General features: G+C 33.5%; 1 protein-coding gene across 1 annotated transcript in view; it reads right to left on the bottom strand.

Moving 5' to 3' along the window:
• The window catches only part of LOC134276459 (uncharacterized), a 68,748-nt gene that overhangs the window by 3,725 nt on the left and 42,418 nt on the right, over window positions 1-22,605 (bottom strand). Inside the window, exons 11-16 of the mRNA XM_062758711.1 lie at window positions 14,606-15,157; window positions 13,234-13,478; window positions 11,115-11,178; window positions 4,793-5,053; window positions 1,767-1,864; window positions 386-1,642 (exon numbers count right to left, since the gene is read on the bottom strand). Of these exons, the coding sequence (XP_062614695.1) occupies window positions 386-1,642; window positions 1,767-1,864; window positions 4,793-5,053; window positions 11,115-11,178; window positions 13,234-13,478; window positions 14,606-15,157 (2,477 nt within the window). The remainder of the gene's footprint in view (window positions 1-385; window positions 1,643-1,766; window positions 1,865-4,792; window positions 5,054-11,114; window positions 11,179-13,233; window positions 13,479-14,605; window positions 15,158-22,605) is intronic.

The following is a 22,605-nucleotide window of genomic DNA, read 5'->3' as shown; positions in this document are numbered from 1 at the left end:
AGGGATAACACCAAAAAAAATATCATTTCCTGTTAGGCTTGGGTATACCCTTGGATTACATATCATATTAGTTTCTTTGAAGAGGGGGCCTAGATTGGCTCTTGTCCTATCTTATTCTTTTTGTCTAATTAATTTGATCATGAACGAAAGATTACATCATTTGAAGTGTCAGAAACGAGTTATATATCAGATTATTTCATGAAAGCAGTTCATTTGTGTAAGCAAAAATTACCATTAAATGACTTAAAGAAAATAAAGAATATGCTGAATTTTTTTTAAGCTAAAATAGTTTTTAACGATAAAAATACAAAATTAAATTATTGATGTTGAATATATTTAGATTCAAATGTCTTCTACTATCCATGAAAAAACAAGAATTTCTTACCAAGAATACGCTTAAGGCTCTAATATCATGGTCTTCTGCGTGTGCGTGGAGGGGGCATTTTTTCCCGTTGTATTTAAACAGAACATTCTCTGTTATAAAAGTGCTCTCTAGATCTTTACCAAACTCTGTAGGTGTACAGCTATATCCAACTTCATAATGAAGGGTGCTGTTAAATGTTTTTGTTAGAGAAGACAGTATCGCCATTACTTCTCTTTTAACATCGCTAAAGGCCCTCTGAATTGATTCTTCTTGCATCAGATCATCATCATTATACAGCATCAACTGTATATAACTCTCGCTTACTCCTAAAACTAAGACGTGTTTTTTATAATAAAACATAGCAGTGTCAATATAAATACATTTCCTTCCGTCCATCAAAGATTCCCACTGCGACTTTAAACAAAGCACAATCAGTCTGTAGAAGAGAAAGACCGGCAGAACTGTGAATCTGAAGTACAGAGTTGGAGACGTGTAGAGACAGGAATGAATCTTTGATTTTACATGTTCTGGAACTTTCATTCTATTCATACTTGGAATAAAACATATATCTGACTTTTCTTCTATCGCCATAAGACCCAATCGTTCCATGTATTTTATCATTTCATCCTTATATTCCAGTGCAGTTTGATTTTTCGTAACTGTCCAGATTGCTTTTAAGAATGTGCCCGAGATCTCTCCTGTAGCTTTAAATGTATCTAGCGCCTCTCTAGTGGGAGCCGCATCTATTACTTTCTTGAAACTGGCTTGCTGTGAATCCGTCATCACATATTTAAATGAATTGACAAACCACTGAATATCCAGTATAACTATTTCGGGACCAGAATAAGGTTGATAGTCATTACGTCTCAAAATTTGAAATAGTTTCTCGTCATTTCTCCTTGGTTTTTTAAATGAAAAATATAGAATCACACCAATATCATGATAAAAGCGTAATAAGTCTTTGAATTCTTGTCTGCTTAAAAAAAGCACTTCATCAAATGACTCCTTTAATTTGTCTAGTTTCTCAAGTTTTTTCTCTTTTTTCTCTGAAATGAATTTTTCAAATATGGCCCAATCCAGGGGTATTTCTTCTCCCCAATGTTTTTGTGACTTTAAGACTTCCAAAATGTTTCTTTCTAATTCATCCAGACTTTCAACACATGAAATATCATGTTCTTTGAGACTTAATGTAAAAAATCTATCGCTGGACAAGTGTGTTTTAATCGTGGAAGACACAGGAAACGTCTCGATAAGTCTTTGATAATATTCAGTCTTTTCCTAGAAAATACGATTTCCTATATTTAAACTATTGTATTGTTCGTTAACTTCAAATGATTTTAAAAATGATAAAAAAATTTTCATGAATGATTTATAGATGTGACTAAAACAGCTATTGGCATACCTGTTCCGATTTCCCCTCTGCATGAGTAGCTACAAGGATAACAGGGGCCTCATCTCCACAGTAACAGTTAACAGATTTCAACCAAAATAAAAGATAATCTGCAAAAAAAATGTTTTACACACAACTTTAAGTATGTATATATAATTAAATAATTTTAACAGTGTACTCTTATTATTATTTATATTTCTTTTTTTATTGTTACAAATCCAAAGTCAAGGCAACTGAGCTACTTTTTTGTGGATTAAAAGAAAATAACAGCAATATTAAGAGTGAACCAAGAGGCCCATTGGCCACATCGCTCACCTGTGCACATGGGCTAGTTAAAACACACATCAGCTCAGTATTGAAAAGCTTACTTGATCGGAGAGAAGGGGTTTGAATAATTTTTACTTGAGAATGTCACTTTATCAATAAAAGATATGTATAATTTTACCGAAATTGAGAAGAAAAGTTTTAAAGATTTTTTTTTCCATATAATTCTATGTACAGATTGATTGCTCATTATAACCCCATCTTACCCCAGGGGTCATGATATGAACAAACTCGAAGTAACTCTACTTGAAGGTACTTCAAAATAATGTCATTAATGCCACCAATCATAGATTTGCTGATCTTGAAGATTTTAAAAAGAATTTTTCCTAGGAATTCCTATGTAAAACTATGGTTGGCCAATGTGGCCCAATTCTACCCCCGGGGTCATGATTTGAACAACCTTGAATCTACACTACCTTGGGATGCTTTCACATGAGTTTCATCATCGCAATGGTTTTGGAGAAAAAGATTTTTAAAGAGTTTTCCTATACATTCTTTCAAGTTTGTAAAACAACAATTTTCACTGTGGCCCCGAACTACTCCCGAGGGTCAGGATTTGAACAAACTTGAATCTACACACCATCAGGATATTTTCACATGAGTTCCATCTTACCTTGTCTAATTATCCTGGAGAAGATTTTTATTTAAATTTCCTATACATACTTATGTTAAACTTGGATCGGCCATTGTGGTCTCACCATACCCCGGGGCACATGATTTGAACAAATCTAAATCTACACTACCTGACGATGCTTTCACACGAGTGTCATCATTCCTGGCCCAGTAATTCTGGAGAAAAAGATTTTTAAAGATTTTTCCTATATATTACTATGTTAAACTTTGATCAGTCATTGTGGCCTCGCCCTACCACCATGGTTGTCATAATATCAACTAATTTGAATCTTAACTACTTGAGAATGCTTTTACATGAGTTTCATCTTTCCTGGCCCAGTTGTTCTGAAGATGATGATTTTAAAAGATTTATCCTATATATTCATAATTAAACCTTTGATCAGCCATTGTGGCCCCGCCCTACCCCCAGAGGTCATGATTTGAACAAACCTTAATCTACACTACGTGAGGATGCTTCCACACTAGTTTCATTTTTCCTGACCCAATGGTTCCGGAGAAGAAGTTTTTAAAAGATGCCTTCAATTTCTCATTATTTCGTTATTATCTTCCCTTGAAAAAAGGGTTTGGCCCTTCATTTCAACAAACTTTAATTCCTTTCAACCAAAGATACTTTGTGACAAGTTTGGTTGAAACTTTTCGAGTGGTTCTCGTAAAGAAGATGAAAATGTGAAAAGTTTACGACGACGAGTGACAACGAACAGATTTTGATCAGAAAAGCTCATACTTGGATATATTACTTAATGGTAATCTAACAACCCAGCTTTCTGATGAACGTGATGACTTTAACTTTTCTGTCGTCAACTTCCCTTACTTATACAGCAATATACATTCATCACCTGCATACGGAGTCTATATATTTTAGCTGATTAGATACGCAAGAACATGCTCTATGAATGAATAATTTCTTAAACGAGGTAAATTATCAACAAGAAAGTTGATGAAACAAGAGTATTAACAGTTGTGTTTAAAGTAATCATTTCGTAAATTCTAAGGTCAATCCAATGACCTTGTCAGCAAATACAATTTATCATTGAGACAAATGCTGACTGACGTTTTTCATACTTATTGTTGGTTTATTATCTATACCCTTAATTGACGACAGCTGTTTCTGTTATTTCCCGATCATGTCAAGGAGCACACAACGGGTGTGACCGGTCAGCAGGGGATGTTCACTCCGCTATGGCACCTGATCCCACCTCTGATGTTTCGGAGGTCCGTGTTTGCTCTGCAGTTATTTTGTATTACTTTATGGACTTTGAGATTGAATACTGTTCCTTATCTCATTATCCTTCCTTGAGCCTTCGGCTCAGGTGACCTAAAATGTCATTCAATGAAGTGAACGACCCACAACAAAAATTCACATTAGTAAGGGGGTGAGAAGAGACTAGAAAAAAATCTTAAGAACAAAAAAGTCTTTTGCATTATATTCTGCAACCTGACGCCCTAAAATTTCACATAGCATAAAGCAGGCACTGATGTGCCTGCCATCAAAAAAAGGATTGGATAAAAACAGATGAACTCTTATTATTCATTTTTTGTAATCAAAACAATTTTCTGCGCAATTTGTGACTGCGTACATAGCCTTAATTAATACCACGAGGTAAAACGTACCTCTACAGTATTTAAAAGGTCCATTAGTAATTTCAGTATTGCTTGTTTTTTTCGTTAACTAAATTGATTTCTATCGATAAATACTGCAATTTAAGGCAAATCCAGATTGGTCATTGTAAAAAAAATTACATTAATAGACCCACCCAGATAGTCGACATTTTTGAAATTTCATGTATTTTAAAAAAAGGAAATAGCTACGGCAGATATAAAAAGATAAGGACAACTTAGTACTTGTCCAACAGATTTCTGAAACTTTGCAATATGCCAATTCAGGAATTTTAACTGGAGTGCAAGTACACTATGCTGATAAAAGTAAAACTTTTCCTATGCTTTCTTGTTTTTTCTTTTTTTTCAAAATAGCTCAAATATAGTCATTACTTTTGAACCTTCCTGAAACTCAAAGTTCACGCTCAGGTTGACAAATAAGAGCTGTTGTTATAAAATTAGATATTTATGGAGAATTCTCTTACCCCTGTGGCTCCATTTTGAGAACATTGTATCCTTCTGATCGCACAGCTCTTCATCTATGACATCCTCCAAGTCTTTAGACATGTCAACTACCAGAATATAGAACGCTCGTTTACTGAGGTAGATCTGATGGCAGGCGTAATACATGCACTGTCCTCCAAAATCCAGGATACTTAGAAGTTTTTTCCCCTCAATCTTTTCTGCATCATCAATTGGAACATTTTCTTTTATATGGATTGCAGGTTCGCACTTACGCACAACAACTTAAAATTAAAATATGTAACACAGCTTAATTTATTATCAGTTGCAATATAGTGTTTTCAGGTTAACGTTGGTATGATTTACAAAAACAAAAAACAAAAAAAAAAACAAGTACGCAGCACAGTTAAGGTTACAGTAAGGAGTCGGGGCCTGATTTGTACGGGAAATGTTTACTATGACGTCACACATAATATAAGGTCTTCAAAGTACCACAAAATGAAATTATCTGCTATTTCAAACAGCTGGATAGCTGTAAACTACATACAAACTTACTATTACATGCAGTTTTATCGCTTGTTAAATCCCACACAACAGTATATAAACGATGCATCGATCGCATTGCACTTGCCAATGTGACATCATCTCGCATAAATGACGCAGTTTGTACACAGTGAGAGGCTGATCAAGTCACATTTTGTACAATGAAAAATGTCTTGTTCTCAAATAAAATATTATTTGCAGTAAAATAAAAAGCCGTTATTTTGGATGCGATGTCTATTTTTAGTATTTTATTTATAAACTGTACGTGCATTCTCAAGACAATCGATACTATCGTGTGTTTGTATGCAGATTCATTGAAAAAGTAACGGAAGGGCCCTAATAAATCGATTTATTGCAAGGGCATACCCTCAATGTATCTTGTCAAAATTTTACACATAAACTCAACAAACATTAAGTTATTTGAAAAGTGCTGCGATCCTCTTGAAATCTGGCAAATGAATTAATTATAGCTATATTTAATGTAATTTACCTGCAAAATATTCAACCTGCCTTCCAACAAATTAAATTTTAGCAATTAAAAAGGGGAATCTATATAGGTTCGCAGCACTTTTTACAAACAACATATACAATGTAGAAATGAAAAGGATTATAAAACTAGAGCCGAGCTCGTTGCAAAGCAACGAGTAGGTCTTCCGTTGGAGCTGTGGACAGGAAGTACCGACCTTGGGTCAAGGTCACAGCACATTCTTATGTAAACAATCTTTTCTTCTCATCATGAGCCTCCAGTGAATCTTAATTACAAAGTTATGCTTAAACATTTTTTCTCTCTCAGTGACCTTGATTTGCCAGAAAGACCTTTGATCAGGGTGACATGACACAACCTCCAATCATAAGTAATCTATATTTCAAGTAAGAGTCTCCAATGATTTTCACTTACTAGTTCATAGCCTGGAAAAGAACAGATTTCTTCTGTCAGTGATCTTGATTTTAACAGAATAACCTTGGCTCTTTGTCAAGACAAACCCTCAATCTGAAACAACTTTTAGAAATTCATAACTCTAGATCTGACAGGTGTTTTACAACTTTTCTGTCATTGGCCCTGAATTTGTTAAAATGACCTTATTTTAAGTCATCTGAAAACCGGCGGACTATAAGCAATTTGTATCAATTATGAACTTAAACAAATATAGTCAGAATGAAAAAATACTATTTTCTGAGTCAAAATCGTAAAAAAAAACCTTTTTATCACAAGCAATCTCTGTATCAAGTATGAGCTTACAGATATTCTCGATTACATATAAATGAATGCAACAAAACATTAATTCTTTCTCCAGATCTTGAATTTACCGTAATATTGCCTTGAATAAAAATACAATGACACATCCTAGGATCATTTGAAATCTTTGTATCGAGTACAAGCTTCTGGTTACTTTATGTTATAGCCTGGCCTTCTGGGAAAAACTTTCAGGGACAGACAGACATATGGACAGTTAAACAGACCGTTTCATTCCCGTCCCAGCCCCACTACCCCCCAAAATACACAATCACTTTGCAAGGGAAAACTCTAGTCATGATTTGAAAAAAAAATAATCTTTTTTATATCAGGAAGCTTTCATAAATATGGTTTCTCATACTTGCCCTGAAGTTCGTAAGAATAATATTTCAAAACGACCCCTTCTTTTTTTTTAACTGACCATTTTCTTCATTGTTTTCATTTTTAGCCGGGCTCATTGCTCGTAGAGCAATGCCCGGCTATTGCGACGGTGGGCAACAGAAAATGCTGCTTCTTCACCGCCAAATTGAGTTTACGAGTAAAAATATAGTACGTACGCCCAGCCGCTTTTGAGAAAACGAAATAGTAAATCGAATATTTTTATCAAAATGCTAAATTGTTTAATATTTTTCCTGGCTCCTTTGACTAATATTTTACAAAGCAATTCAAAAGGTGCGAAAGGTTTTCATCAGGTATCCCTGTCTGCGACATATTCTGTAAATAAAGGTTGTACTATCAGGCTAGCACAAATGCAGGGAACATTATTAATGACTTGATGCAAAACTCCCCGCTGAGGACACATCAGTGCATAGTCGTTTGACCTTAATTAATCTTGCTGCATCGGTGTTTATTTACTTCTGTTTGTATATAAATATGTAAATACATTGTATGATAATTTCTAGCTATATTTTATTTAATTTTTAAAACTTTTTAATACTATACAGGCACGTAGCATCATTTTTGATAGTGGGGGGGGGGGGGCAACCAGAGAAAATTTTTTTTTTACTTACCTAAAAAGTTGACAAGCAAAAAAAAAAAAAAAAAAAAAAAACGGAATTTTTTTTATTGCCCAAACTCGAAAATCCTATTTCGTAGGGGGGGGGGACTTTTTTCAGTGCCAACTCCCTTTAACTTCCAATTTTTTCCTAAACTTCCTTCCTATAATTTACAATGGTTGAAAGTGGGGGGATGGGGGGGGGGCAACCATCATTTCAATGAACATTTTCTATAGTAAAGGTAATATGGGAGAAAAAAGTGGGGGGCCAGCCCCCCCCCTGCCCCCCTCCTTTGCTACGTGCCAGCTATACATGCCATTGAGATAATAATTTTTGTGTGTAACATAATCCTCTAAACGTCTGAACTTGATTTTAAACTGTCACCAAGGTCTTTGTTCATTACCCTGTAAATGAGCCCGGCTTTCAGTACTTCTGAGTACTTTGATATATCCCCCAAGGTTGCCCGCATAACGCAGTGATTAGAGAGACTGCTCTATAGTCGCGAGGTAAGGATCAGCTCCTTACGTCGCGGTTTCGAATCCCACTGTGGGACGTGGGGACCTGTTCTTCCGATGAGACCGTATAAAACAAGGTCCTGTGTCGCTTTAGGTGCTAGCACAAAAAAGATCCCTCCCTGCTCAAAGGCCCTAAGTGCCGATTATAAGACAATTAATGTTTAACTATGGTGCCGGTTATGATTTTAACAGTTTAAATTGGGAAATAAAAGTGTGTAATTACATGATAAATTTCTGATATTCTGTACATGTAGCTGCAGATTGTTATATAAGTTCTTAAATTTTCGATTCCGTACATACGATGCGGGTTTATTACTACTTACATGTTCATTGTATAACCTGCTACTGATATTTTTAAAATCACGGAACAAAATTAAAATGTTAGCACACTATACTAATCATTTACAGGTTTTGAATAAATTATTACACAAATTAAATTCATTGCTTTAAAATCTTGAATTATTTTTTCAACTTGACTATTCAACCTGTAATAAAAATGGGCATTGTGCAAGCACAGAAGTCACTTATGAAGTTTACAGGTGCGGAGATACTTATCGATGTTTAGTCCATTTCATTGAGTATAATTCTAATTAGATCCTTATGATTCGGAAGATTTTCTTTTAAAGTTTAACTGAAATAGCCATGGTAAAAATCTGTGATGAAAAAAATGTGTTTGGGAAAATTTGTGTTGAAAACAGATTTATTTGTGCGTTAAAAGCACAAATGAAGCTTGTGCATTTAAATCAATATTGGTTGAAGTTAAGTAACCGCAGATCGCCAGTCCTTTCGTTATGAATCTTCAAAATGAAAAGTAAAATTACACATTGAACTAACGAAGTATAAAAATTGAAAATTGATTAATGTACATATAAAATAAATACCCCAGCGTTTTGTTCTAAAGTCTAACCTAAGATATTTTAAAATATTTTTGAAAGATTCGATTTACTTACAGAAAGTAATGTTTTCCGTAAGTTTGTAAAATTAGATTTAACATTTGACCACGCTGTTAATGTCAACAAGCGATGGAAGGAATGACTGGTCGCGTAATTGTAAACAACCACAAAGCCTAGATAGCTGTTTTAGATAAACATGTATCACGATCAAATTTAAAACAAAGATAAGCCAACATATTAATCTCAAATATCCGACAATAATATAATTTTCCATTAATTGTAAAATAGTTTTAATACACCAATTATTTTGTCTATGACTACGGGGTCAATGGTTCGCCGCGGTGTGTCGCTTTAGATTTTCTTGGACACGTGTAATCGTAAGATTACGCAATGGAACACACGCATAAAATCTGGGTTCCAGGTGAATGTGAGAATCGCGCGGTAAATAATTTTTGTATTATCTGACTCTTTAAAAGTTCTTTTTATGAGATCCGGGCGTTTATCGTTTTCGTTCATATTGTTTGTGTTCATATCTAAACGAAGAAAAGATACTAGCTCGTGCTTTTTCTATAACTCTTTCTCTTGGAAAGATCTTGATTAATAAAATGAAAATGATGCCATTGAATACTCTGAACGGGAACCAAAGAACACGTTTAAAACCTAATTTTCAAAAATAGATATGATACAGCGTTGTAAAATATTTATTACTTACGGCAGGTTTACTGCAATTCTACGCATAAAGACTAAAGAGTTTTCCTCCAATAGCAAGATGAGAACCGTCTAGCTTTCTTTCCTATAATACGCAAGACTCGAACAAATTAATATTTTCATAGGACAGAGATAGTATTAAGGAACAATTTAATATATTTAAAAAAAATGAATTTAACCATTCTGTGTTTTTATTTGTGTATAACTGTGGGTCGCTGAATTACCCGCCGATTGATTCCCGGTGACCGACTTTGCCCCGCGTTATCGAGGGAGGCGTGTTATATAATTGTAAACAAACAAGGTGAATGTAAAGGCGTGCGCTTAGTAAATAAGCATGACAATTTGGGAAAAAAAAGCACAAAACACTTCAAGAACTTTTTTCTAAAGAATATTAGCATCCATTGTAGCCATGATTTTTATTTAAAGTAAATTTGTTTTATATACACGCATGAGAAGCTCTCATTTACGAGCTGAGTGAAAAGAATTACCTGTACATATATCGGTCATGCATCTAGCTCATTTTAATCAAGACTAGAACAAAATAACAATTTCATAAGATCAGTAAGATGTTAAAGCACAACTTTATTATCAAAAGTCATTCGAAATATTAATCGTTTTTGAGATATATGGCAAAAACTTTCAATGGGCACTAGATCCCTAATTTTAGGGGCCAGCCCCTTTTTAATGATATCAAATGAAAGCTCTTGCAATAATGCACAACTTTTATTCAATATGTCTTAACAAAATATTTTTAGTTTTCAAGAAAAAAAGGAAAATATGTGAAAATTTTCACTCTTTTAGGCGTTCTAATTTTTGACCCCTATAAAGCGCCATTTTGAATACAGAAATCGAAAAACAAAAACCGATGTGCACAACTTCAATCCTTCTGTTACCTAAAACCAGTAAAATTTCTGCTCCAGCTTTTGTGGTCTCTGAGCCTTTATCCGGAAACGAAAGCCTATAATTTTTCTTATAAAGGGAAATAATTCATAAGCGGAAGTAAATTTTTAAAATGTTAGACATCATTCTGATAGAGTTGATTACCATCTATAATGTCTGAAAATTTGAGCAAAATCTATTAAGAAATGAGTGAGATATGAGGCCTCAAAGTTGGCGTCTAGGACGTAGAAGAAAAAAAAAGAATAATAATCTTTACCAACAGAATCAGTAGAAGGTCTTCCGTTGGAAACGGAAGACCTTAATAAACTAAGATTTTTAACTTGGTTATGCCCTTGCAATATTGAAATTTATAGAAGACCTCTAAACTGCAAATATAATTGCCGTCGACATCACATGAAAAGTCTAAATAAAAAAAAATCTAAATGTCCCCAACATGTAGATTAAAACCATATTACATATTTTGATATCAGTGAATTCCTAAAAAGAATCGCCCATCCTAATAAAGTATGTATTTTTTATCTTAAAAAATCGCCGATATTTCCATTTGTAACCTTTACTGTGCTGCGTAGAGATATACTCATTTATCTCATACGTGTGGATGATACTACCCGTTGGATTATCCTATGCGTTATCCAGGTGTAGATGATTTATCCATAGCACTTTCTATTTTGACAAGGTCCCTGGCTTCATGATTTCATTTTATTGAAACTTTTATTTGTAACATTTCCTGCCCTTATAAAATGTATATACAGTGGACCTTCAGATATCCGGACGCCAGATATCCGGATGCTTCAGTATCCAGACTACTTTTCATTAAAACCGAATTTTTTAATGATACTTTGTCTTGTTTAAGTGGTAATTCAGATATACGGACGCTTCACATATCCGAACAAATCTACTTGGAACCAAAGCGTCCGGATAAAAGAGGCTCCACTGTAGAGCAATGATGTCGTTAAGGTTTCTCCGAAGGTCAACATGTCTAAAAGATTTTTTTTACAATAGCTCCAAAACTATGTGCGGTATCAGGACAAAACGATTTTTAATTTTTAAAAGTTTTTTTTTAGAAAAGTTATATCAGAAAATGTGCATATTTTTAAAAAATGCACCTGGTTAATTCCGTCTTTTTTGTGAAAACCATCATTACAGAAATAATATATGTTTATCAATGAAGGGCACGTTGGACGTGAATGGTCTCTGAAAGTCTGTTATTGAAGGCATGACATATATAAAGACAAGACCCCTATAAAATCCGCAATTTGCAATGTACTTTCACTTTCAAGTTTTAACATTTGGACAAAATAAACAGGAAAACAACTTTCCAGAGGCTATCCAAGTCCAACTTGCTCTTCATTGATAAACATATTTTGTTTCTGCAATGATGGTTTTTACTAAGAGCAAGGAATTAATTATGCGTATTTTTTTAATATACGAGGGGTTATCAAAAAGTTCGTGGACAAGCGCTATAAAATTAAAACCGCTTTAGGCACATCAATGAATTTTAAAATATATAGTTAGCAATATCTTTTCTATCTAAGGAATAAACCATAACTCATAAATTTTATTTTCTAATAAATTGGTAATGTTTTTGTAAGCAATGGTATGTCAAGGCGGCGCAACCTCAAACACGACGTTTTTTGCGACCTAGGTGTAACTGAGAAAAAACTCTTTTGATATAAACATTTGACATCCAAAAATCCCGATAATTCAGCTATGTGTCGGGACCCATTTTCCCCATAAAATATGAAATTTTCAATTCATTCTGGAAATTCTATTACATTTTATCGTGAATTTTATATGAAATGTCTAAATAAATGAGGCCTTGAAAATGACGTCAAAAGGAAGGAGGGTTTTTTTTCCAACATTCTATCAAGTTTTGCCCCCTGAAAAAATAGTATAGACCTAAGAAATGTTTAAACTGGCTACAGAGAAATACTATGAATCCAGATAATTTGTCCTTTAATGTCAAAATATATATAGTCAGAGAGAAAAGAGATACACAGTTAATGTCGATTTTTAGACAAGCTAGGTGTGAAAAATCAATCGCGTCAAAAAATGACGTTGATCATGTGTTGTAGATATTGAACTCTCAAAAGCAAAGTATACTGGCACAATCAAGCGAGGATCTCTCCCAATGTATAAATCCATTTGGAATATTATATTCATTGAAAGCCGCTGTTTATGACATTGTAGAGTCATATAAACAAGGCGGGTTTAAGTCCTTACTCAGCTCCAGGGAATCTCATCCAAAAAAGTGCATGAGGTAGAAGAGGACATTGAAATAAAGAAAGACGTTGTCGGACGTCATGAAAATAAACGACGACAGCGCCGGGTGATCATATAATGTCGTTTTTATTTTATAATAATTTTGCAAATAATGAACGTATCAAATTAAAATTTTCAACATTAATTTATTTTTTGTTTTCTTATGTTCCATATAAATTTTGAAAGCACAGATTACATAGTACTAATTCTATAGCCTCAGTCCACGAACTTTTTGATAACCCCTCGTATATGCATTTTTAAGAAGATTTTTTCTCAATTATAATGTTTTCCATTAATTTTTTATCAAGAGATACTTTCTATTTGTTAAGCAATAAAAACTTTACTCTTGACAATCTCGACATTTAAAAAAATTAAGCATAAATATATCACAATTTTTTTATTACCTGTTAGTTTTCCTTCTTTTTCCTGTACTTCAAAAATATCATTGTGCACATCTAGTCCCACAGTAGACTTTATTTTTTGTATGTCTTCCATTGATTTCCTTTGCAGTCTTTCTAAAAGTGTTGTTTTTCCGGCACCCGCACAGCCAACTATCATTCCCCGTGCTCTATATATGGGTGTTTTTCCTTTTTTCAAGTACTCTAAGTACCGACGTCGTGCATCTAAATCCCATTGTAATACCTCTTCAGGGATTTTTACTGAAAAAAAACTATCTTTACAGAGGTTAACTTCACGTAACTGGCTGTCAATCCATTTTCAAAGAACTTTATTCGGTAATAACCAATAATTGCCCCCCCCCCCCCAAATCAAACTTTGATGGAGATATATTTAATGAAGGTCTTAAACAGGGGAGTATATGCTGACTTCAAAGCACTGTTTATTTTCATAAGTAATGACGCCATATGTACGTAATGACGTCACAAACATGATGTAAATTTTAGTTTTTTATGAATTTTACAGAAAAATGTATATATTTCGTCGATATTTTGAGTAAAAGTCACCGAGCGCATGTGTGTTCTGGATCAATATTTTGATATAATATGTAGAATGATAATATCAATGAAATGTGTCAATATTGTTCCTGGACAAACTTGCACTCTATAACTTTTAAAGCTGAAATTGTTGAAAGTTTGTCCATTTTGTCCTCTTTCTGAACAAGAATATAAAATCGGACTAGTTTGTGACGTCATAAAAACAAAAATAGTGAATACACTGCTTTGACACTTTAATATTTTCTTTTAATTTATATTTCTCATACAGTTTATTGAATTCAGCACATTTCAGAAAGTTTTCCAAATTTGACTTTTGTGGGGGCAAATATATGCAATATACCGCATATAGTTCTTTCATTAATTTTACCGTGTTGTGCATCCCTTTCAACAGAATTAAGACAATTAAACAAACAAATCAATGTTTTATCCCATGTTATTGTTTTATAGGTTGCTAAATCTATACAAAGTGAGATTTTTCGCTCTAACTAACATGGCTTGCAAGTTTAGCTATGAAGAATAAATCATTTTTCTATATATTTACATTATGTGAATCTTGATCTACATTTAACCAATTCCAGCTTTAACGCAGGATCCGTACATTGCAGAAATACCGTAATCGACCCATCGTAGCCTTTGATCCCTTATTGATGAGGGAGGGGTGAACAACATATAATTTACATTTTAATAGGAATAATTTTCGATTCTTCTATTCTTTCCGATGTGTTATTCTTGAAAAAGATGATTTTAAAGATATTTTTAAAATATTTTTGTATATTTCAAGAGAGGAAAGAGAAAGAAAGAGATAACATGAAAAGAAAAGGTTGGGTACTTACACTGGTCTGTAATAGTTGAATGCAATGATTTATCATCCAAGATGTCCTGAATGAGTATTTCTCTTCCAAGCTTAGAAATAATTCTGGTAAATAAAGCTTCATACTTAGTATTTTTAATTGTAATCCAATGGTTTTTGAAGACCTTGCTTGTGTCAAAACAGCGAACAAATTTCCCTTTTCCGTCGAAATTTCCCGACCTAAAATATTTCAAAGAACTCTCTAGTGACACATTAAGTAATTGTCTCGTAATGTCCTTGTCCTGGTCATCATCTTTCCTCTTCTCCCAACATGTGAGTAAATAATCAAACATTGTCTCGTCTTGTACACAATCTGAAGTAAATGTCACTTTTTCTTTCTCAATGGATACGAATCCTTTCAATTGCAATGCTTGAATATTCTCAGTTATGTTCTTTGAATCGTATTTTGTCCCACAAACTTCATAAAATGTTTTTTTTATTGGTTTTGTGTTTTCCAAGATAAGAGTATTTTTATCGCTACAGAGGAGGAGAAATAAAGCAGCGCGTTCCTCAGTTGACAACTGCTTGTATTTTTCTATAAAAAAGAACAAAGTTATTCATGATTTAATATAAATATAAATATAATATAAATAAATTCAATAAAATTGCTCCACCCTGTAACTTTCACAGGTCGAAACCACAACCTTATATGGAAGGCAATTTTCATCACGTATCGATGTCTTCGCCCGTTCAATCAAGTGAAAGACCCCAAAGCATAACAGTCCACCATGCGTTTACGATTCAATGGCTACACGTGGTTTTCGTCGGTTTACTACACAAAATTTACCTCGTCACCGAAAAAAACTGTACACCTTTTTTATCAGTTTATTAGATTGAAATTGAAAGATTATATTCCAAAGACACTACTCCATGCTCACATTTAATATTGGAGTTTGTTTACATGATTAACAGTTGAAAACCGTACAAACGCTTTGACTTTTGCGTATACATAAAACACTTTCTGATAATATTGAGGGGTTAAATAATAATTGCACAGTTTCTCCTTCTGTCTAAAACCAAGACCTACATGTATATACTGCTTGCTTAAGCTACGTACACGTATATCACGTGAAAAAAAATCAATGGTTTTATCGACACGATAGCACTTTAACGTCTCGTTGAACAATGATATTCTAGGCCGATGTATTATAAGTTGATATAAGGCTTCAAAAAAAAATTTTGTAAATGTGAGCATGTGAATGAAAGATTTTACATCGTTTTAAAATTTTTTCTCAAATCTCAAAAAGAATTAACAATAAGTTTCCAAGGGACAATCCAAGTTGCCTTTAATTTTCAACACAACTTGGTACTTGTAGTAGCCAACAATGCATGGAGGCTCATTCAGCAGTAGGTAAAGTAAACAGATTTGCTAATTTACATGCAAATTTATTCTGACGTCAGAAAATCTAGCGGTCTCGAACTGTTTCATGTTTTGATATTCTAGGCATAATCACCCCTACTTATGTTATTGTGATTTAAATTCAAGGCACGTGGTTAAGGTTGACCTATTTAAAGGTTCAAGGGTAGAACCGGTTCTATAAATAAAATTTGCAGTTGACAGAAAATTGCTATAGTCCGTTTCTCCTGTAAAAATGTGTTTCCAGACCTATCTGAAGGACCTTCGTGATTTTAAACAGAAAATGGTGGCTAAAGGGGGTGGCGGGGATGGGGGAGGGGTAAAATAACAAATTATATATCTAATCATACTTTAAGGCGAAAATTAAAGCTCACTAGCGACCGATAGGCTGGTAATGAATAGGTGTAATATCATCTACAATGACAAACCTTTGTAAGCCTTATATATGGCTATTGTTATAAATGCACACAGAGGATCTTACCAAAAGCAACTGACCATTCGTTGAATGAATACCAACGTTTACGCCAGATACATGTTTACATTCTACTTCGAACAACTGGCTCACCTCAATCTATGATCATGTAATTGGAGTAAAAAAAAATGTTGTTATGAACAAAATACAGAGATTAGAAACTATGAAGGATTTGTTGTTAATTAGAAAAAAAAATGTGTAATAAAATGTAGTATTTGTCTAGTTTAGAACACCAACGCTTCAAGAGTGAAGAAAACGAGCAGCATCTCTTATGCATTTAAATGGACAAAGCTTTGTTTACATAACTATACTCGTAATCACGTGTTTTGGCAACTGACAATTGTATTCACCGATAGTACAACAATTGAACAATGGAATCAATACAAACGCATATCGCTTTGCAGTATGACTTTTAGAAAACTGGACTTCCACCGTTTATTTAACAAATAAATTGTTTGTCATTTGAGCATGAAATAACATAGAATTTTTTATGCCCCCGTAAACGAAGTTTCAGGGGTATATAGTTTTTGTCGTGTCTGTCTGTCTGTCTGTCTCTCTGTCTGTCTGTCTGTTTGTCTGTCTGTCTGTCTCTGTCTCTCTGTCTCTCTGTTTGTCTGTTTGTCCGCAAAAACTTTAACCTTGCCCATAACTTTTGATTTAGTGGAGCTATGATTTTCATATTTCATATGTGTATTCCTTGTGACAAGACCTTTCTTTGGGTACCACCAAATTAGACTTTTTGACCTTGACCTTGGAGTTTGACCCACTTTTACATGGAAATTTTAAAATTTTACTTTAGCCATATCTTTTGAATAGTTGACACCAGGACATTTATACTTCACATATTTAATGTTTGTTAAAAGACCTTTCACTGGATACCAACAACCTTGACCCTTTGACCTTGACCTTGACGATTTTCTTACTTGTGAAAAAACTTTAACCTTGGCCATAACTTTTGAACGGTAAGGGATAGGGCTTTCATACTTCATACATGTAATTCTTGTGAGAAGACCCTTCATTGAATACCAAGAACTTTGACCCTTTGACCTTGACCTTTGAGATTAACCTACTTTAAAAAAGCAAACCTTGACCATAACTTTTAAAGAGTAAGGGCTAGTGCTTTCATACTTTACATATTTGATCATTATGACAAGACCTTTCATTTGATAACAAAAACTTTGACCTTGACCTTGGAGTTTGACCTACTTTTTAAGAAATTGAACATTGACCATACCTTCTGAACGGTAAGGGCTAGGGCTTTCATACTCTACAAAAGTATTCTATGTGGCAAGACCTTTCATTTGATACTAATTAAATTGACCTTTTGACCTTGACCTTGGAGATTTTTGTAACAATTGAAAAAATTTTAACATTGGTTTAGTTTCAATTTTCACAATTGTTTTCCAGCGAGAATACCCTACTTTTGGTACCAATTACTTAAATTTGCATTTTAGAAAAGCTTAATCTTTGCTATGTTGCCATACGGGGGCATCAGTGTTTTACAAACACATCTTTGTTTTAAAATGCTTTTTGTTTACAATAAGATTTTCCGTTTTTTCAACAGTAAAATTCCTAAAGTATTCGTAGTAACCCATAAATTCAATACTCATTCACCTGATTGGTCAGTTAAAATCATGCTGGTGCCTCTTAAACTAATCTGACGCCAAAAAATATATTCCCGGTTCCCATGTAAAAATATTTGTTCAAAAATAAATTTTAATTCATGGCTGCAGAAATTTAAATATAGAGAATACTTATATTTTTATTTAAATTGAATGAATGTACGAGAGATTGAATGAAGTGCATTTCTACAGATATAATAGGATGGTAAAAACTGAAACGCAACATAACTTTTTTAACCATGTCTCCACGTGCTAGTCACTTCCTAGCCACATTATCCCTTATTTACCCTATCTCGCTGTAGTCTCGCTAACTCTCGCCAGAGTCATTGCCAGAGCGACTCTTAACTCATCGGATTTTATAACTGAAGAACACCAAAAAATAAAAAGTTTCGAACACATTAAAAGGGGTAATAATGATCAACAAAGACTAGTTTTTGTTCTTTGTGTACTCGTCAAACATGTTGAGATTTCGAACTGATATTCATATTTAAAAAAACAGTACATGTAGAAGATTTATTTTCATAAGTACTTTTCTAAATTAATTTGGTTCTTCAGGAGAGCGCGGATATTATTTATCTGCTTGATCAATATATGTTTTGTATAAAAAAAATTATTGTATATTCATTTTCTAAAATATTTAATTGGATAGATTTTTATGTCTGATGTGAGAATTTGTACTCATCTGAGACAACGCCATACTTGCCATTTGAGGAATAGCGTACAGTGGACAACAGACTTCAAACATCGGACTATAAATAAGGGGGAGCATCTCAAAGTGCAGAATTTATAAATCACCTTTACGTTAAAATTAATAATGCAATGGCATTTGATATTATGGTTATCAATTTATAAATAGGAAATGAAGAACACTTTGATTACTTCAATGTTTCAGTCAGTCTCTTTGAAGTCGGAACTCGCATCAAAAATGTGTATTCTTTTTCTCTCTTGTTTATTTCTTTATTTAATTCTTCTTCAACTTTTGAATTTTATTATTGATATTTGACTTTCAAGATTTTTCAGATTTAAATATTTGTTTTCTATATGCCCGTTTTAACCCCCTCCCGAAAAAAGAGAAAAGGATGTGTCCTAATGTATATCAAATTTGAAAGAAATAAAGAGTGATATAAATTTGACTTTGCTGGAAACGTAATGCAGATTCCCGATCTACGCAGCTTTCTCAGATTTATACTGATTTTAATTACCTGGTTCAATCCATTTAGATAAGCAAGGCTTATTTACAGATTTAGTATCATAACTCATATACTAATTTAGCTTAATAAAATGAGGGTACAATACTCCCCTCCCTCAGGTTTAGAATATTTCTCCTTTTTCTGTTTGTCAAACATTTCTTCAAGTAAGTTGTAACATCCCCACCCTACCCTAAAAATACACAAATTTTCAAAATCAACCTGCCTATTCAGTGCATATTTTATATATCAAACAACTGAAAACATTAAGCTTTTTAACATTTACTTTATTCAATATTCAACAAAATGTACAAAAACATTTTCCATCGAAAAAAGGCTATGCAAGTGGGCGTTGAAAAGTAAAATGAAAGTAATAAATGACCCAAATCTGTGCATGCAGTAATTTAAACATCCCTTATGTATTAAGGTTGATATACAGTGTATCACATTGATGGGAAGTTGTACCTTCAGTTTGCAAATTTGAAACAAATGAATGTGAAGTTGAAATATAGCTTCTGTACAATTCTTTTTCCGAGATTGTGGTTGTTTGTAGTTCATATTTGATACTTTTAAATGTAATAATGCAAACTTGAATATAAGTTATTTCGAGACAATTCGACAAAAAATCTTTGCAAACTTTATAAGTAATTTTATAATTTATAAGAGGTCTATACATCTTCAGATGATTTGTTATAAATTTATATTTTTCAATCTTTTAAACAGTTCTCTTAGAAAAGTTCGCCTTTAAATGTCTGAAGTCCGAAGTCCGCGGTTCGCTGTACGCTATTCCGCAGATGTCCATTAGTATACCGATGAAGGGCTTCAAATTAAAAACAAACGATTCGGCACTCTTGGCCATTGAGCAGCATATGGCCATGGGCTCTTTCCGGTGTCAAAGGGGCCTTATTTTTAAGGTCTCATCCGCTAGACCTATTTATAACTTTCACTATTAATGCAAGATAAGATTTGATAGTTTTAGTAGTTCCGACGCATTTTTACTCTAAGGGTTACTGCACTATCAATGATTTTTTTTAAACACCATGACAGCAAATTTCGGCCTGGTTTGAGAAAATATGTTTTAATATGTATATTTATAAAAAGAGAATAGGTGGGTCTTGGTAAAAAGGAAGGTTCTGCATGTTCTAGGAATCTTCCTTACCGGTATATTATATAGCTATTGTAATTTCGTAGTCGCAACCGAGAAAAATTGTCCAATCCGATGACAGAACGCCAAAACATGCTGGTTTTCTACAAGTTTACATTTTATCAGAGACACGTGGTTTAAATCAATTTAAACATTATATTTTTTATATTTCAAACTTTTATAAATGGACAGCCAAGGCTGTTTATGCATAACAATACAAATACAAGTTGCTGTCCTTTGAAAAAAGATTTCAATACGTGGACCATATGCATGTTTTTTCTATCTGAAATTTAATTAAGAAAATTTCTAGGTGTAGGGAAAATTCATGTAGGTTTGTTCACTTTTTCTACAATGATCTGCCTACTTATTGCAGTCTCAAAGCAAAATTGTGAAATTTTATCTCCGATTAGCGACCTTTAGTTTTGTCAGTTTAAAAAATCGGGTTATTTTGCGGCATGCAACTTATACTGATTTGGACTTGACATCTGATCTGGATTTATACGGAAGAAATTTATGATCTGATGAGAAGCAAAGCTCTGTAGTACGCAGATTTCTTTGTCGGAGCCCCCAACCCCCCAACCCCCCGGCCGTTGCTACAGACCTTTATCAAACGATATTTTGTATGCTGAAACACTAAATTATTTTGCGAGCCTTGATGCACAAAACTAATGTCGGCAAAAACTTGCTCTATCTTTTAAAAGCTATGTCTATTCGTTGAATGACGTTTTTCATTCAAATTAACACTACATTACATGTATTTGTATACTGTATAACTAATTAAAATGCTTGTACCATAGAATCAATGTTTAGTTTGCATATAAAAGTATATGTAAAAGAGAGAAAATCGGACCCACCAATGAACGTGTAAATGCGATATGCAGAATTAAAAGCGAGATTTGCCAACGAATTGTATATTTTAATTCGAATAGGGCGAATTATTCTACGGGCAAGTTACCAAAGGTGCGAGCTTTCTAGCATTCTCGCGCATGCGTAGCCTGTCGTTTGCCCAGGGCATCCGGTTTAACCTCGCTAATATGATTACTGCGTGGACCCCAGGGTCCACGCAATAAAATGCACATGAAACTAGCATTCACTGATACTCCGGAATACTTGTAGACCTAGCGAATTGCATGCCAACAAAAAGCTTTACAAACCTTTAAATTATGTATATTTATTACTCAACTGTGTGTAGCTGTGAGCTGGGAAATTGTAGATCCGTGTCTAATCTGCGACTCATATGCATAAAAAAGGTTTATTGAAAAGCAAGTAAAGAGGCATTTTTTTCTAAGCATTCCAAGTTTGTAAGTATCTATATGGTACGTACTTGTAATGCATCTCGTTAGCTAATTGGTTATTTGAAAAGTATTGCCAGTGCCCCGATTATCATATTAATGTATTCTTAAGTCAAAACCTTAGTTTCGTCAATCTGTTCACAATGGTTAAGGCCAGCAAGATTTACCAATTAAAGCAAAACAAGCGAGCTCAGTAAAGTCACTGTAAAGAACATTTTTTTCATTTCACATATCGGTTGATATCAATAAAATACAGTGAACAGCTAAAATCTTCAAAAACCATTCTGAGTATGTTAAAAGTAGTATTACATTAGTATTCACATTTTGAGTAAGATCAAAATTTGAACATTACATCTTTGTCAATTACCGGAGGTCGTATATCACATCATCTTTTATATTTTCTATGTATAAGTTCAAGTAACGTATTCGTACCTTTGCTGGGTGATTTTTCGAAAAATAAAAACAGTAACATTTTTGACAGGATAAGTTGTATTTTGATATATTTTTTATCTAGTCTTTAGCTAGTCTTTGACAAGTATACATTCATTCATCGGATTTGGCAATTGTTCTCTAAGCGACTATGTGCGAAATAATACAAACTCCATATTCCTCGGGAATGCATATGCCTCTATTGTACTAAAACTACCTATTCCATTCATGTTTTTTCGTAAATAACATACGGTTACAAACCTGACCAAAGGAGTTTTCCACTTAAATATAGTAGCTTGGTCCCTTTTTTCGCCCTTATTTTACAAACTATACTTGAGGATATGATATTTTTTTAATTTTCATGGTGTATAACATAGTATATCTCATTGAAATGTTGTAGAATAATTATTAATGACTTTGATTTTTAAGCCAATTATATATAAGCCAATTTTCAACACCTACCGCACATACAAATTCCGG

The sequence above is a fragment of the Saccostrea cucullata genome, unplaced genomic scaffold, assembly GCF_032062105.1.
Source record: "Saccostrea cucullata isolate Sc308-1 unplaced genomic scaffold, CSIRO_AGI_Scuc_v1 ctg1207, whole genome shotgun sequence".
Classification (NCBI taxonomy): Eukaryota; Metazoa; Mollusca; class Bivalvia; order Ostreida; family Ostreidae; genus Saccostrea; species Saccostrea cuccullata.
Note: the sequence above shows the minus strand (reverse complement) of the source record. Positions and strands in the feature narration are given on the sequence as shown.